The sequence below is a fragment of the Oryctolagus cuniculus genome, chromosome 1 (assembly GCF_051225735.1).
Source record: "Oryctolagus cuniculus isolate XC-2025 breed Fujian yellow rabbit chromosome 1, ASM5122573v1, whole genome shotgun sequence".
NCBI lineage: Eukaryota > Metazoa > Chordata > Mammalia > Lagomorpha > Leporidae > Oryctolagus > Oryctolagus cuniculus.
Genome location: NC_142867.1, coordinates 38,219,236 through 38,237,371, shown reverse-complemented (window position 1 = coordinate 38,237,371; position 18,136 = coordinate 38,219,236). Strand labels below are relative to the sequence as shown.

Below are 18,136 nucleotides of genomic sequence, written 5' to 3'. Positions count from 1 at the left end.
GCTGTGGCCCGGGAGTGCAGTGGAGGATGGCCCAAGTGCTTGGGCCCTACACCCCATGGGAGACCAGGAGAAGCACCTGGCTCTTGGCTTCAGATCGGTGCAGTGCGCCGGCAGCAGTGGCCATTGGAGTGTGAACCAATGGCAAAAGGAAGACCTTTCTCTCTGTCTCTCTCTCTCATTGTCTAACTCTGCTTGTCAAAAAAAAAAAAAAAAAAAAAAAAAAAAAAAAAAAAAAAAAAAATTGTAAAGACGTTCTTTAATGTGCAAGGTTTCAGGATCAATATTAATTACTTTGTGACAGTTGCTGCCAGTTGCTTATCCCATATTCAGTTTCCACTTCTTTCTTATTAATAGAACTCCAATTTTGTTCAGGATAATAATGTATCCAGTAAAAGAAAATGGAACCTTTCTACACTCCTTTTTACCTGAGGATAGCTATGTGACTTAATTTTAGCTAACATACAGTCTGTTAGGAATTTCTGGAAAGTCCTTGTTTTCCTGATAGAAACACAGTTTCCCTTTTACTTTTCTTCTGGTCTGGGTATAAATTTGAGACTAGAAATGAAATAGTAATGTTACAAATCATGAAATGAAAAGCACAATGATGACTTTGATCACTTTTTGGAAGTACTCCAACAAGACCAAACTGCATATTTCCAACACTTTTAAGGAGCAAAATACAGCCCAAACTAGTTAAGACACTGAAGTCAGATTATTGAAATCTTGTGGTAGAACAAAATTCTAACCTAATAGAGCCATTAGGCATCATCATACATCATTTACTAGAAGTTTAAACTTTTGCCAAATTAAGGTATAATATTTTCAGTCATACACACACACTCACTCTTTTAAATTGGTTTTCTTTAGAATACTACTAATGGTGCCCACACTTAAAATCACTTTTGCACAATATATATAAAAATTTAAAACAAACTTAAATTACCTACTTGATAAAGCCTCAAGTGTAGTTTGAAATGGAATTTACTCTATTTTAATAGCTACTTCATAAAACGATGCAATTCCTTAAGTAACTTTATTGTTTTCAAAGTATAGACAGGCCAGCGCCGTGGCTCAATAGGCTAATCCTCCACCTTGCGGCACCGGCACACCGGGTTCTAGTCCCGGTCAGGGTGTCAGGTTCTGTCCCGGTTGCCCCTCTTCCAGGCCAGCTCTCTGCTGTGGCCCGGGAGTGCAGTGGAGGATGGCCCAAGTGCTTGGGCCCTGCGCCCCATGGGAGACCAGGAAAAGCACCTGGCTCCTGGCTTCGGATCAGCGCGATGTGCCGGCCACAGCGCGCCAGCGGTGGCGGCCATTGGAGGGTAAACCAATGGCAAAAGGAAGACCTTTCTCTCTGTCTCTCTCTCTCTCTCACTGTACACTCTGCCTGTCAAAAATAAAAATAAATAAATAAAAATAAAAAAAAATTACAAAAAAAAGAAAGTATGGACAAAGCAAATCTAATAGGTAATTAGAAAGCATAAGAGATATACATTCATTTAACAACAGTAAAAGGATCAGGGAAATCTCAGAGAAATTGGACAATAGTGTTATGAAGGACACTTATTCAATACAAGAAAGATAAAGAACTAAGTTCTTAAATAAAAATCTGAACATACAAATACAAGTACCTTTGGAATATGACCATTTTGACCTAGGAGTCTCATTTCATTTTCAACACGATGCAGCCAATTAGTATTCTCATCAAATTGCTTCAATTCTTCTTCTTTCTTTTTCTCCAGGTAGCAGCGACGAGTTTTCAACATTGCAAGTCTGTGATCTCTTTTGCAAGTGGCCTGAAACATAATGCATTTAATAATCAACCTAATTTTTTTTTAAAAGATTTCATTTATTTATTTGAGAGAGTTACAGTGAGGAGAGACAGTGAGAAAGGTCTTTTGTCCATTGGTTCACTCTCCAAATGGCTGCAATGCGGGTACAGGGGCCCAAGGACTTGATTCATCTTCTCCATGGCAGAGAGCGGGATTTGAAGAGCAGCAGCAGGGACTAGAACCGGTGCCCATATGGGATGTCGGTGCCGGTGGAGGATTAACCTATTGCACCACAGCACTGGCCCCTAATAATCAACCTAATTTCTATATTTGATGTGATATTAGTAAAGTGGTATATTTTCTTTTAAGTATGCTATCGTAGCTTATGAAATTAAACCATTCTTTTGTATTTAAAGCTATTTTCCCCTTGACATCACACAATCCCACTGCTTGCAGGAAAATAGGAAATTGAATTGTGAGTCATTTTTATAAAATTACATGTTGAGAGTTTATGGTTTTAAGAAATACAAAGGCCAAATTGAAGACTGTAACTTCCTTTTCTCTTTTCCTTTCTTTTGCCCTAAAATACATTTCTTTCAGTATATTACAATTGAAAAGTTCGCACAAGGTCAGATAAATTCCATGATTTGCTTTAATACAGTCAAAAAAGATGTATATCTTGTTTTAGTCATTGGTCCAATTTGAAAGATGTGAAGAAATTGTGTTGTATTGCTAAGTTTTGCCTATGTGGCCTTAAATTGGTTGATACAAATGACAGAAAAGAGAGTTGTATCAGTGTGCCTATCTTTCCTGATGGTTGGTTCAGGATCCATGCAGATAACCTCAATAGTTTTGGAGTTTTACAGAGGTACAAATTGAGATTAAAACTAATTTTGGGGTGTCTAGCTCCTAGGATCTTACACATTATCATGGAATCTGTGGGACAATATAGGTTGGCCTCTCTGGGCTATCTGCCAATAGACACTGAATTAAACAATTATCAGATATGGCTACACCTGAAATAATAGATTTCTATGGATTAGAACCATCTACAGTTGAATTTTGAAGTGGAGAATGAAAACAAAAACAAAAACTATTGAAACTGATCAGAGACCTCCTTCTCTTTGTAAACTCTAATTTCTTTCTGACTTTCAAGCAAGATGTACTATTGACATTTGGGGTATACAACAATAAAAATATTATCATTATCATCTACATAGAGGATGTGAGCTTATGAAAGATTTAATGCAAGGAAAAGGTGGCTAACAGAAGTCACAGCCAAGCCTTAGACAGCCATAAAATTTTACTTGACATTCCTTTTAAGGAAATTATAAGGACCAAGGAGAAGCAGACTCCATTTCAGCCTGGAGTCCATTAGATGAGGGGAAAATGGTTGATGAGTATTGTCATTCTCACAGAGGTTCTTGACTACTCTGGTTTCTCTAGTTAATTATGACACCTCAATTGCACCTTGACAAGGTAAGACATTAATAAAAAACCTTCAACAAAGAAACTGAGTAGTCAAGAAGATAAAACAAACAACAAGTAACCCTTCAAAACAATCAGTTTGTCAGGAAGAGGAGTAAGAAAGATAGCTATAATACAGATTCTCTAGGTGTGGTACAGGGATCCTAAGGATCCTTGAGAGTCTTTGACGGAATTCACAATGTCAAATTATTTTTATAATAACACTAAGCCTTTTTAATTCTTACTTGCATACACATTATAAAGGTTTCTAGAGGTTAAAGGATGTGTAATAGTTCAACAGGGTGTCAAAGAAGCAGTTGCAGTGCCTGTATCCCATAAGGGTGTGGGTTTGAGTACCGGTTGATACACCTCTGATCCAGCTCCCTGCTAATGGCCTGGGAAAGCAGTGGAAGAGGGCCCTTGTACTAGGGCCTCTGTGCTGATGTGGGAGAACTAGACGAAGCTCCTGGCTCCTGCCTTCGAATCAGCTCAACTCTGGCCATTGTGGCCATTTGGGGACTGAACCAGCAGATGGAAGATCTCTCTCTGTAACTCTGCCTCTCAAATAAATAAATAAATCTTAAAAAAAAAAAAAAGGAAAATATAATTAGTGACTTTTATAAAAATGTTAACTATGTTATGAAATGATATTTTCCAATGAACACAAATATATTTTTATGAATTTCAGTTTTAATTTCTAACATAATTAATATTGATAGATGGAATCCATATAAATAAGAGCTCTTTGAGGTCCTACATAATTTTTTTTATAAAGTGGAAAGAGATCTTGACACTTGAAGTTTAGAGTCCACTGATATTATTTTGCTTTAACATTCACAAATGTCATAGGCACTCCCAGAAACCAGGGTAGGATATGATCTGTGGGTCCCATGGCAACAATATTTAATACCAGAAAGATCCTAACCGAAAATCCCAGGAAGTATGGATTTGACTTTTGAATAATTTTTTAAAAAGATTTATTTACTTATTTTTGAAAGGCAGGGTGAGAGAGAGAGAGAGAGAAGGAGGAGGAGGAGAGGTGGAGGAGAGGAGGAGGACAAGAAGGAGGGAGGGAGGGAGGGAGAAAGGGAGGAGACAGGAAGAGACAGAGAGAGATCTTCCATCCACTGGTTCACTCCCCAGATGGATGCAATGTTCAGCAGTGGGTCGGGCAGAGACCAGGAGCCAGGAACTTTCTCTATGTCTCCCATGTGGGTGGCAGGGGGCCAAACATTTGGGACATCATTTGCTGCTTTTCCCAGGGCATTAGAGGGAGCTGGATCAGAGGCAGAGTGGCTAGGACATGAACCAGTGTCCATATGGGTTGCTGGTGTTGTAGGCAGTGGCTTTACCCACTATGCCACAATATTGGCATTGACTTTTTTTACTTTTTAGGTGCATATGATGTATCCTCATGATGCTCCATGGAGACATTTCCCTTGCAGGTAGTCCTATGGAATCATTATTTTAAAATGGCAAGTTAAATGTTTGGGACTATATTCTAAAATATGCACATTAAATTCTGACATTAAAGTGAAATGTTTCCCATTAAGGTTTCAAATGCTTTATATATTTCATCAACAAAATACTCAGAATGCCACTAATGTCTTAAGAGAGAATAGACACATAATTCTGACATTCTAGATGCTACTGCTGATTTGTAAAAGAGAACTGATGCTATGATAAACTCTAAAAATAATTTTATAGATTATCTTTATGTAACCATAAAATTACCCAGGAGCTTCACTTTAATACTAATCTCAGAGTCAATTCTCTACTTTTTATATCTGAATCAATGTTAGGAGATTCTTTCAGTACTCTTAATGAATAGCTACTTTTTCAAAAGATTGAAAACATAATTCCTAGTTCTACAATGGTAAAACTGAAGTTTGACACTAGTGTGTAAAAACAGAACAAGAACCCAACTCAATTTCTGATGTTTTTCTGTTTCTCCATGGCTTAACTTAATAATAACTTCAGAGTTTATATCTGCATTGCTTATCAAGTCTTATAATAGTTACAAGAGTTGAAAAAAGACCACTAAACAGAGTAAGATGGAAAGAGTAAAACATTAAAGAAATCTAGTCAAACCCATTCCATTACTCCATGTCTTGATAATTCCAGACATTCAAAACTCATTGGGTGAAAATAATAATACTACTAAAATAACAACTTCAAAAATTAGTTTGTCATCAAACAGGGCAAGGTTATTAATTATACTAAATAAGAATATACAAATGTTTAAAGTATCACTTGGTTTCTGAGCTCTTATAATGCCACTTGGTTTCAAAGATTTCCTTTTGGTTACAAAAATAGATGCTAAATTTCTGGCAACAAATATTTCTATAATCTGTTCTACTAGCCTCTCTTTCCATCTATTGTCAATAATTTCCAATACAGCAAATATGCCTTACATTTTGTTCCAACCTCAAGCCATTTGTAGTGGTGAACTCTGACTTCTTTCAGGTTCAGAAAGAACAGGTTATGGAAATAGATGGACTTTTACCACGTGTAACACAACAGCAATTGGTAGGAAGTGTTGAGTCTAGTAATTTTCTTCTATAGATATAGTCCTACAAATATGCCTTGTTCTGGTCAGTTATCTTGAACACAGTGTTCCTATCGTATTTTAATGTAAAGCGCAGTGCAAATTTTGTCCTTCCACTAAGAACCCCTTTTTCATCACAACTGAAAGCTACTATTTTCTCTTCTGAGCAGCCACAGTGTTTATACTACTTATAGTACAGCAGTGTGATTAAGAATGCACACTGTAAAATCAGACAGCTACAGTTTAATAATGGTGCAACTCCAGACAATTTACTGAGTTTTAAATCCTCTTGCTCATAGATGGTAATAATTTTGGATCTATCTCATAGGATAGTTATATATACTAAATGAATTAATCTATACAAAGAAAAATCTATACATAGAAAAATGTCTAGGGCTGGCGTTGTGGCGCAGCAGGTTGGGCTGCTGTCTGTGATGCTTGCACCACATATCTGAGTGCCAATTCATGTCTCGGTTTTTCTGCTCCCCATTCAGCTCCCTGATGATACACCTGAGAAAGCAGCAAAAGAAGCTAAGTACTTTAGCCCCTGACACACACATGGGAGACCCAGATGGAGTTTCAGGCTCCTGACTCTGGCTTGGTCCAGTCCTGTTGCAGCCATTTCAGGAGTGAACCACTGGATGAAAGATGTCTGCCTCTTCCCTGTCATTTTTTCAGATAATAAATTAAAAAAAAAAAATTGCCTGGCACTGCTCAACAATATTAGCTGGTCTTATTACTATTATACTCCTACATATGACAATTAATAGTGCTTTATCATTTTTTACTATTGAATTAGCATGTAAATAAGTGAAAGCAATACAGTGTCTCATACTTTTCCATTGTGTCTAGCACAAGGCTTTGCATAGAAACATGTTAAATAGTAACTGTTGTTAAAATTGTGATATTAACTCAATATCAGATTCCCATGATTACATTTCTTGCCTTTGGTCAAAAAGTTAGATAATTACAGATTCAAATACCTGAACCATATTTAATAGATATCAACATAAAACCTGAAAGAGAAATTACTATTCCCATTAAACATTACTCTATAAAGTGTACTAATAACTAAAACAAAATATACAACTCTTAAAATATATAATATGGTATTATTTCAGAATTATATCTAGCAAACATATAAACAACAAAGTATTATATTAATCCTATGAGATAATCTGTTATTTGCATCTCATTATATTTATCAAATTAAACTGAAAATTTTCATTTTAACATTAAAGTGCATATATAGTAGCAAGTTTCAAAGATAAAAATTTAGTTTTTATTCTGCAAAAAAAAGAATGTGAGGGATATTTTAAGTAAAATTTGAAATAAATAAAATTAGAAAGGAATTTTCAGTAAGACAAGGCACACAAAAACAGTCAGTAAACAAATTATTGATTTTCATAATACAGTTTAGTAGCTTCTGATAAATCGGTATCAATGATACCATTAATGAATGCCTGTGATTATTTTTTAGTATATCACATCTTACCTATTTCAGAGGCTAAGAAAAAAGTAAAATGCTAGTTTGTTAAAGCATTCTGTAAATTACATAAAATATGACAAAACTTACCATTGATGAATAGCAAAACTAGGGAGAATGATTATCTAGTATTTTCAAAATGCTCATTTTTTTGATCATTTGCAATCTGTAGTTTCACATGTCTAGCTATAAAATTATTTTATACTGCTCAGAATGAAGCTTCTTGAATTTATCTTATTGGTCCTATAAAATTCTCAACCATAAATTTTTTACACAATTGTCCTTTCTCACAATCTCCTCCTCGAAAGCCTAACAGATGAATGCATATTTTCAGTTTGTTATATGATACCTAGTCTACATATGCTATCTTTAAAAATCTATTTATTTGTTTGAAAGGTAAGGAGAGGAAGAGATCGAGAGAGACACACACAGATAAAAATAAAAGGCAGAGCTTCCATCTGTTGGTTTACTCCCTAAATACCAGGGGCTAGACCAGGCTGAAGCTGGGAATTGGGAACTTAATCCTGGCCTCCCCATGTCAGTGGCAGTGACCCAACTAGTAGAGCCATCACCTGCTAACTCCAAGGGTTTATATTAGCAGGATACTGGAATCAAGCACAGAGCCAGAATTCTAACCTAGAAACTCAGATATGGAATACAAGTGTCCCAATCAGTTATTTAACCACTAGGCCAAATCCACTCCATCCACATATACTATCTATGCTGCATTTGGAGCTCACTTCAGCTGTATCTAACAGTATTCTTCCTTGAAAAAGACAATCTGATGATAAGTTATAAACTAATGCTTGCATCTGCTCCCGGACTGCTACTACTGCTGCACCTTTGGAAACCAATTCTCTCTGAGTGTTAACTTCCTTTTAAGAACTCCACAGGGGCCTGAGCTGTGGCATAGTGGGTAAAGCCGCCGCCTGCAGTGTAGGCATCTCAAATGGGCGCTGGTTTGAATCTCGGCTGCTCCACTTCTGATCCAGCTCTCTGTTATGGCCTGGAAAGCAGTATAAGATGACCCAAGTCCTTAGGCCCCTGCACCCATGTGGGAGGCCTGGCAGAAGCTCCTGGCTCCTGCCTTCAGATTGGCCCAGCTCTGGCCATTGTGGCCATCTGGGGAGTGAACCAGTGGATGGAAGACTTTTCTCTCCCTCTGCTTCTCTGTAACTCTGCCTTTCGAATAAATAAATAAATCTTTAAAATAAAAAAAAAAAAAAAGAACTCCATAAACCCCAGAGAATATTTCCTGGTGTTTATAGAAAATGGATGACTAACTAACTCGTCTATTAAAACTCCAAAGTCCTCATGGTATTACATTCTATAAATATAATCACAAAATTGTTAAATACCTTTTCTACTTTGTCTTCAGAACACATCATTTCTATTTGTTTATGACACTGTTGTTGATAGAATGACTTAAGTTCATTTTCTTTAAGCAACATTTCCAATTTCAGATATTCTTGTCTGATTTCTTCTCTATTTTGAAACAAGCAGTTCAGAATTTCATGAAATCTATAGAAAACACATTGCATAATTTTACTAATTTTGTGATAAACCATACATAATTTCTTTAAAAGGTGCACAAAGTACATATCACTAACAGAATTTTATTCAATGATAAACAACAAATAGGTTAGAATGATTGTTTCTCATTACAGAAATACTTAAGGGCTTTAATGTAATTTCTAGTATGTTAGAATTCTTTTTGTCTCCCCCAAGGAAGATGTTATTGAAATATATAGGTATCAAAAGGCCTCTGGCAGTAGTAATATGTCATATCTACACTTAATATCTACATATGATACAACTGCTTAGCAAAAAAATATTTTGTTTATAGGAAAAGGATGATAACTTGGACCTGTACTATGTCAATTAACAAGGCCCCGTTAGCAACATGACACTGTGTTTTGGTGTTGGCTCACTGTGAAGAAATAAGCAGTAGGAGTTATAATCATATGGTGCCTCTATGGTCCCCTAGGGAAAATGAGAGTCAGTTTTTAGCTTCAGAATTTGTTATAGTGAAAACATGACATATGGTTAGGTACCCCCTACAGTCTGGCTAAGAGTCAAATGACACTGCCAGGACCCAAAAACATCCAAGTTTACAGTGTGGTAAACCTAGAAAAGCTGTAATAGTGTATTTCCTCCAAAGGGTAACATAGATCTAGAGAATTAAAATTGATAGCATAATTCAGATCTCCAAAGACTTAAATGTCATTAACTCCTGTGAAAACACTGGAAGGAAACTGAAGTTCTGTACCTTCCAGGGGTCAACAGAACTTTGGTCATAGTGATATTTTAAGTTTATAAACATATATTTACACTTTTGAATCACATATTAGCTCTAAGCTACAGTAACAGTATAAACAATTACATGAGTGTACAGACAAAAACTCCAAAGAAAAATTAAATGTGAAGTCTTTAGAATAAAATCAAATATATGCATTTAAAAATAAATGTTATTTGGCCAGAATTTTAGATATATTTGTAAGGATCTGTGGTATAACCACTGCCAATTTACGTCACTAGTTCTTAATGAAACTCTATGGGGAATGACTATAAACCACAATACATTGACTTTACTGCAGTTTTTTCAAACTGATAAATATTTCATAGGAAATATGTGATTTCATTGTATTATATTACACCTACGTGAATGCCAGTAAATGAATTGATAAGTTATCTTTAGGTTACACTCAAATATAATTTCTTAGTTTTGGTGTAATTTTTTGCTCAAGAACAAAATTAAGTATCTGCCAATACTCTAATTTTGTGGTTCAGACATACTTTGTTTACTTGGTGGCATTTACAGATTAGGATGGAAGGAAGAGAATTAGTACCAAATGGTCTTTGTGAGAAATTATCATTTTAAAAAAAACCAGAAAGAGTCCTAGGGGAAAGACTACTAATAATTATTTTCTAATTATTTGAAACACTAAAGTTTACTAGAAAACCAAAATGTGTACTAATATTTTTAGGTGATAAATAATGGGTTAAATTCTAAACAATTTCCTTTTCTAGTCCACAAATGAAGCATTATAATTAGTTTTTATAAGAAACAATTGTATTTTGTTTATGACTTCCTTTTAAATATTATATTTCCAAGTAGCTTTAATAAAGACCAGATATTCTATGTTCTTGCTTAAACTTCATCAAAAGGTTATTTGAGTTTTATGGAAAAAGACATTTTGAAAATCCATGTTATTGAAAAAACCCTATGCAACAGTGTGACTGATATAATGAAAAATATTTCATATATTTCTTTTAGGATTCAGTTACTTTTTAAGGAAAATGACAAATGTTATAGGGTACATAATTTTATCATTAATTTATTTATAAATACAAGTAAATTATCATGCAGCATCAGTTAAAATTAAAGTTTTTATTGTTTGTTGAAAGTCAGGTAGAGAGAAGGAAAAATATCCAATACATTTTTTTAAGATCATTTATTTGAAAGGCAAAGTTAGAAAGAGTATGAGAGATCTTCCATCTGCTGGTTCACACCCCAGATGGCTGCAATGACCAAGGCCCGAAACCAGGAGCTAGGAGCTTCATCCAGGTCTCTCATGTGGATAGCAAAGGCCCAAGCACTTGGACCATCCTTCACTGTTTTCCCAGGTGCATTAGCAGGGAGCTGGATTAGAAGTGAAGCAGCCAGGACCCTAACCTTCACCTGTATGGTGCGTCAGTATTACAGGCTGCAACTTAACCCACTGGGCCCCAATGCTAGCTCCCAAATAAGTTCTTATTTTATAGCTTGGGCCATCTCTTTAATTACTTTACCAAAGGGAGACTCAATAATTCAAAGTTATCTACTCCATGAAAATTTACTGATCTTAAGGTTTTCATAGGAAAGTAGAACCAGTTAAGTAGTGCTGAGCAATTCTATGGGAAATGTTATTCCAAATTTCAGAAACTGGTGACTTTTTAATTATTAGGAAACCTGAATTAACAGAGATATACGGTTGCATGAGGGCCACTCCTACATTTTACTAACAATGGAATAACAACCATAGTGCATGAGAGTTTAAAGTTTTCCTTGATATGGATAAATAATAACTAGAAATCATTTTTACTTAGGTTATTTTACAAAAGACAATCAATTGGTGGGATAGGAAAACAACACAAGAGTAATATAACAGCAATTTAACTTGAAATGCATTATTAGGGGGATTAACAAAGAACACGCTAGAAAAATTTCCAATTAAATAGAGTTCTTACACTATAATAATAATAATAATAATAATACAGATGTCAATCTTACCCCACATAAAAAACTGATTTTTTTGTCATTGGTAGAAATAACTGTGGTAGTTACTACTTATGATGTCTACAAAGTAGCAAAGTATAGAAACACAAGGATAAGACTTGAAAAATGTTCTCCTTCTTAAGCTTCTCTATGACAAAACAATATATCCATTATTTGAAGGAGTTGTTATAGTGATCAGATGTAATTAATATGGGTCTAAAAATCATCAACAAAGCCATATATAAAAACAAATAAGGAGTTATCTTAGCACCAAGGGTCCATTGTGGCAGAAAAATATATATATTTTTTTCAAATCAAAATGTTACATTTTATGTAAAACTTCAATACACATGTGCAACTATGAAAAGTCGGTGGAGTTGGATTGAGGTTGAAAGCCACAGCTAATCAGAAACTTCCTATTTTCCTTATGGATACCAAGTCGCTTCCAATAAATTTCAAAACAGTATGAAATGTGGTTGGTTTCTCATACTAGTAGGAGACAACTGGCACTGGAGAATGAACGTCAAGTAAGTTTAACTTAATTCCACTATAATCAAAGCTGAACGGGTATCTTAGAGCCTTTTTTCCCCCCATGTTTTTTATGTATTTATTTATTTATGTATTTATTTATTTATTTGACAGAGATAGAGAGAGAGAGAGAGAGAGAGACAGAGAGAAAGGTCTTCCTTACGTTGGTTCACCCCCCAAATGGCCGCTACGGCCAAAGCCAGGAGCCAGCTGCTTCTTCCTGGTCTCTTACGTGGGTGCAGGTGCCCAAGCACTTGGGCCATCCTCTACTGCCTTCCCCGGCCCAGAGAGCTAGACTGGAAGAGGAGCAACCGGGACTAGAACCCTATGCCCATATGGGATGCTGGCGCTGCAGATAGAGGATTAGCCAAGTGAGCCATGGCGCCGGCCCATCTCAGAGCCTTTAACATGTGGATTATACTTTGGGAATTTCTCAGATTATTTCTCTGTATGGAGGACACAGGCCTTCTGTATATAAGCTCTCTATTCAATAAATTGTAGATTCACAAAACTATCTCCTCTGTTTCTATACAGACTTCCCCTGTCATTATTCCCTAAATAATAAAGTATAACAAATATTTATATAATATTTACTTAGTATTTGACAACAAATATTTATATAATATTTATATAATATATAATATTTATATTATATTTAATATTTATTTAATATTTACTTAGTATTTGGCAACATAAATAATCTAGACATGACTAAATTGTATACAGGAGGGTAGGTGTAGGTCATATGCAAATACTGCACCATTTTATATAAGGGATTTGAGCATCAACAGATTTTGGTATTCACAGGGGTTCCTGGAACCAATTCCAGGAAGATACCAAGGAACAAGTGTACTCCCAAAATTTGTTTGATCCAGGAATTCCTTACTGCATTTTTAAACCTACTAAGCTTAACATTTCTGATTCAGTGTCCCAATGGGTCACTTTGGAAAACTGTGATAACTGCTTGGGAAAAAAGTACTTTTGACTACTAAATTATTAACTGGCTTGTTTTTATTTACCTGCTGGAAAGCTTATTTGGAACCTACCACAATTCTCTATCAATTTATTTCACTGAGAGATGTCTAGTTACATAATTATCCACTTAAACACCATAAGAGGGCTATTAGAGGTATATATGGTCAACAAAACAGAGCAAATTTACATGAATTACAGAATGCTGGTAACAGAGAAGAAAAATATAACTAAAAATGTAACTTCACAAATGACATAATTAGCTTTATTTTCTATTCATTTTGCCTAAGTCCTGGTTCTCCTTCCCATCCATAAAATCATAACTAAAATGATCTGATCTCCAAACTGTACAAAATGAAAAGCCATCAGTGATTTCCTGAATTCAGTTAGTTGAGTGTGTGACATATAACAAATGATGATTAATATAAAATATCTGATTATATTATGAAACAATACATTCCTTAAAATGAGATTTTTAATGTCACTTTTACCTTTCAAATTCTTTTTCCTCAGGCTTTGAAGTCATTAACTTTGCTTTGCCATTTTCATCAGTAAAGGCTTTCTGTTCTTCATAAGCTTTTAGCTTTTCTTTTAACATTAAAATCTAATAGAAAGAAAATACTAGTTAAAATACAAGTTATTTGTCTCTAACATGGCCACAGGAAAATTTCTAGTTGTGAAAAATAACTGGAGAAATCAAATTTCAATTGTAATAGGAAAATGTTAAATATGGGGACAGTTAGGATTACAGAATCTTATAAAAGAGGAACTAAGGGAGATCAGCCTAACAATTTAAACAGTAGACATACCTCTGCCTTCTGCTCATTACATATCTTTACATATTGAGAAATATGATTATCCAGGTTAAGAACATTGCTCTTCAACTGTTAAAAGATAGAAATTATGATTTTGTTTATACAGATAATCACATAGTTATAAACATGAACAAAATGACACTGTATCTTCATTATTTGTCCTATGTGTTCAGAACTGATGACATTATGATTATGTGACAACCATCGGTTACGTTCATGTTTAAAACTTAGGACAAGAAGATAGGCTTAGCACATTAATAAAGTAAAGGAAATTATAAAGAAATTGCCTTACTGAGAAAAGGCACTTTTAAGCATTCATTTACAACATGATAAAAATTACCTACTTTCAAAGAAACTCAGAGATAATTTTATGTTTCAACCATTCATGAGTTGAACTACTTTTTAGTGAGTTCCTTTTATATTTTATCCTTTTTATAAGAGTGTAAGACCCTTGGCATCATCTATGGAATAGTGAAGATAATATTAAAGTGAAGATAAAAATGTCTTCTTCAATGGTTGCAGCAAGGATTACATGAAAAACGTGTGAAAAACCTTTATATACCCACACAGTACAACCTTTTGCAATTAATTACATAAATAGTATATGAATATTCTTTTCAGAATGACAACAAACAACTCATCTTCAGACACATTTAATGGGAGCAGAGGAGAGTAAAGGAAAGAGTCATCATTTTATCAGTTTAATTCTAGGTCTTTCCCAATCCTGAGATTTATACACATAACATGTTTTGACTTACATTTTTTATTTTAAAAAATCTGTTATTCATGATTGGGGTAGGGGCAGATGAGATAGAGAGATGGAGAGAGAGAGATGGTGAACAGAGAGAAAGATGAGACAGAGATATGGAGAACTTCCTGACAATGGGTAGGGCCAGAGCCAGGTTTTGGGAACTCAATCCAGACCTTCCATGAGGGTGGCATTACTGTTACCCAGTAATCTGCATCAGCGGGAAGCTGGAGTTGGGATCCACGGGCCAGGAACTGAACTCAGGCACTTGGATTTGTGATTCTGGTATCTTAACTGCTAGGCTAAAAACCTAAAGTACTCTATACCTTTCTTAAGAATAGTGACATTTTTAATTATGATGTTATTTCAGGGGCCAAATAGAGATTGCTATAGCAACATCATGGGAGATATTTTACCTGGAATTACAATAGAGTTCTATGAGAATTTGTCAAAATTACAACCCTGGGAGGCAAGAGTTGATGGTTCAAGTAGTTGGGTCCCTGCTACCTATGTAGAAGACCTAGAATGTGAGATCTGGGCTCCTGGTTTCAATGTTGTCCAGAACAGCCTCTTGTAGGCATATAGGGGCAAACAAATGGATAGAAGCTCTCTCTCTCTCTCTCAGTCACTGTATCTCGCTATGCTTTTCAAATAAAAACAAATTTTAAAATTATATAGAAAAACTGAGGCACATATTCTGTTTTATAGCTAAAGGAACTAAGGTTTGGAGAGATTAACTAACAGGTGCCGGGAAGTCAGGTAAAAAGTACCAAGTCCTGCTGTTGTAGAATATATCAGGTTTGGCTATTACATATGTGTTAAAGCTTTGACTGATTACTCTAGGATGCCACCAAAATACCACGTGCCATAATATGAAAAAAGTTGGGAAAAAGGAACCAAAGCATCTGAGTTCTCAAAAGACTTAACAGCTGTATCTATCATATAGAATAAAGAAGTTTAATTGTTTAAATGTTTAAATTAATGTACAATTAACTGTTAGTAAAGATTGCTTTTCACCCTCAGTTGTCCAGCTTAGTAGAAACACAATCTCAACTAAGAATTTCATTAGAATTATAAAAACAATATACACTCAACAGTCTCAAAATAAAGGCAAAGTAAACATACTTACAGAAGATTTAATGTCCTTTGCACGGTTAGCATACTTAAGAGTGTTGTATGTGTCATCATAGAATAAAGAGGAAGGACTAACAGCAGCTATCATTATAGTTTGACAGTTTCCTCCGAGAGAATCCTTTAACAAGCGAGTAAGCTTACTATTTCTGTAAGGAATATGCTGATTCTTTCTCTGAAAGAACAGAAAAAGAATTCTTATGTCATTTTCCACATTTAAAAACAAACTTGCTACCACTTCACTATAAGAACTTAAGCACTGTCCAACTTTGCAGGCTTATGATATAATTATTAAAATGTTAATAACAAATCTTACAGGATTATTCAGTGGATATATAAAACAAGTATGCTCTTCAAAAATTGTTTCTTAATTTGACTAAGTATGAACTTTAATTCATAATAAGATAATGTATCAATACTGGCTTATTAGTTTTAATGTACTATACTAATGTGAAAAGTTAACAGGGTACTGGATGGGCATATTTAACAATTTTTGTGTAATCTAAAATGATCTGAAAATATAATTATAGGGACTGATGCTGTGGCATAGCAGGGTAAGCCTCTGCCTTGTGGCACCGGCATCTCATATGGGATGCCTCTGCCTGTACTGCCGGCATCCCATATGAGCACTGGTTCATGTTGCAGCTGCTCTACTTCCAATCCAGCTCTCTGCTTATGGCCTGGGAAAGCAGTGAAAGATGGCCCAAGTATTTGGGACCTTACATTCACGTGGGAGACCTGAAGAAGATCCTGGCTCTGAATTGGCCCAGCTTTGGCCATTGTGGCCATGTGAACCAGTGGATGGAAGACCTTTCTCTCTGTCTCTCCCCCTTTCTGTAACTCTACATCTCAAATAAGTAAATAAAATTAGAAATATATATTGTTTATGGCATTAGAGATATTTTACCTGGAATTACAATAGAGTTCTATGAGAATTTGTCAAAATTACAACAGTTAGGAAACTATAGTTCACAATAATAATATACTGCATGAACAAATAGAAGAAGCACCAAACTTGTAATCATAAAATAACATTAAAGAAGGGAAACGTTGATTATACTGTTTTGATCAGTACACAATGTAACATTTATTGAAATATACTGTAGCCCATAAATACAAAATATGTACTATTAACAAAATTTTCAAAACTTATTTAAAGCTCTGATTTTGAAACAACTATTTCCCAAAACACACAACTTCAATACAAAAATATTCATTACAGTGTTAAGCTAAAAGTAACTTTGTGTTACCTATTTCTATCTTTCAAAATATAGAAGCAGAAACTGAAGATAGGCAAAAAGTAAAATGACTTGCCTCAGGTCATACAGCTTGTAATTCAGGGACAGAAATACATCCTAGGTTCCCCAAATCACAGTAATAATAAAATTTTCTACCAATGCCTTCTACCATATAGGTTTTCCCAAATAGCATGGAAAGTATATGCTAATGAAATGATTTTATACGCACAATACATGCATTAAATCATGACTCATTTATGGCAAAAATCATATAAATGATTTGCATTTAGAAAACAACAAAAAAGTTTACAAAATCAGTTCTTACATTATGCTGTCAGTTTGAAACTTAAGTTTGAATTAAAAAAGAAAAACTTACTTTTACAATTTTCATTTGAATTCAGCAACCTGCTCTAAAATATTCTTCCAATAATTTTAATATACTTTATTCTAAATGAAATTATATATTTTGAACTGTTTAGCGGTAACTGCCTTAAAGCTTTTAAGCCTAGTTTATCTGATCATATTTTAACTTTTTTAAGATTTAGTTATTTATTTGAAAGGCGGAGTTCCAGAGAGGCAGAGGCAGAGGCAGAGAGAGAGAGAGAGAGAGAGGTCTTCCATCCGCTGGTCCACTCCTCAAATGGCCGCAATGGCTGGAGCTGGGCCAATTTAAAGCCAGGAGCCAGGAGCTTCTTCCGGGTCTCCCATGCTGGTGCAAGGGTCCAAGGATTTGGGCCATCCCCACTGCTTTCTAGGCCATAACAGAGAGCTGGACCTGAAGTGGAGCAGCCAGGTCTCAAACTGGTGCCTACATCAGACGTCAGCACTGCAGGAGGCAGCTTTACCGCCTATGCCACAGCACCGGCCCCCATATTTTAACTTTTAAAAAAGGATATTGGGCCCGTGCTGCTGTGGCACAGCAAGTTAATGCCTAGGCCTGCAGCGTAGGCATCCCATACAGCCACCGGTTCACATCCTGACTGCTCCAGTTCTACTCTAGCTCCCTGCTAATGCAGCTGGGGCCCAAGTCCTTGGGTCCCTGTACCCATGTGAGAGACCTGGAAGAAGTTCCTGGCTCCTGCCTTTGGCCTGGTCCAGCCCCAGTTGTTGCAACTACTTGGGGAGAGAACCAGTGGATGGAAGACCTTTCTCTCTCTGAAACTCTACCTTTCAAAT

The 18,136-nt window shown here is 35.4% G+C and overlaps 1 protein-coding gene across 4 annotated transcripts in view; it reads right to left on the bottom strand.

Annotated features, from left to right (window-relative positions):
• KIF18A (kinesin family member 18A) overlaps nucleotides 1-18,136 on the bottom strand; it is an 80,941-nt gene that overhangs the window by 48,689 nt on the left and 14,116 nt on the right. For all 4 annotated transcript variants that reach the window (XR_011387869.2, XM_002709207.6, XM_089310147.1 and 1 more), the window contains exons 7-11: nucleotides 15,721-15,897; nucleotides 13,838-13,912; nucleotides 13,520-13,632; nucleotides 8,629-8,791; nucleotides 1,629-1,793 (exon numbers count right to left, since the gene is read on the bottom strand). Coding sequence is in view for 3 of the 4 variants with exons in the window: in XM_002709207.6 (XP_002709253.1) it covers nucleotides 1,629-1,793; nucleotides 8,629-8,791; nucleotides 13,520-13,632; nucleotides 13,838-13,912; nucleotides 15,721-15,897 (693 nt within the window). In the remaining variant the exon portion in view is untranslated. The remainder of the gene's footprint in view (nucleotides 1-1,628; nucleotides 1,794-8,628; nucleotides 8,792-13,519; nucleotides 13,633-13,837; nucleotides 13,913-15,720; nucleotides 15,898-18,136) is intronic.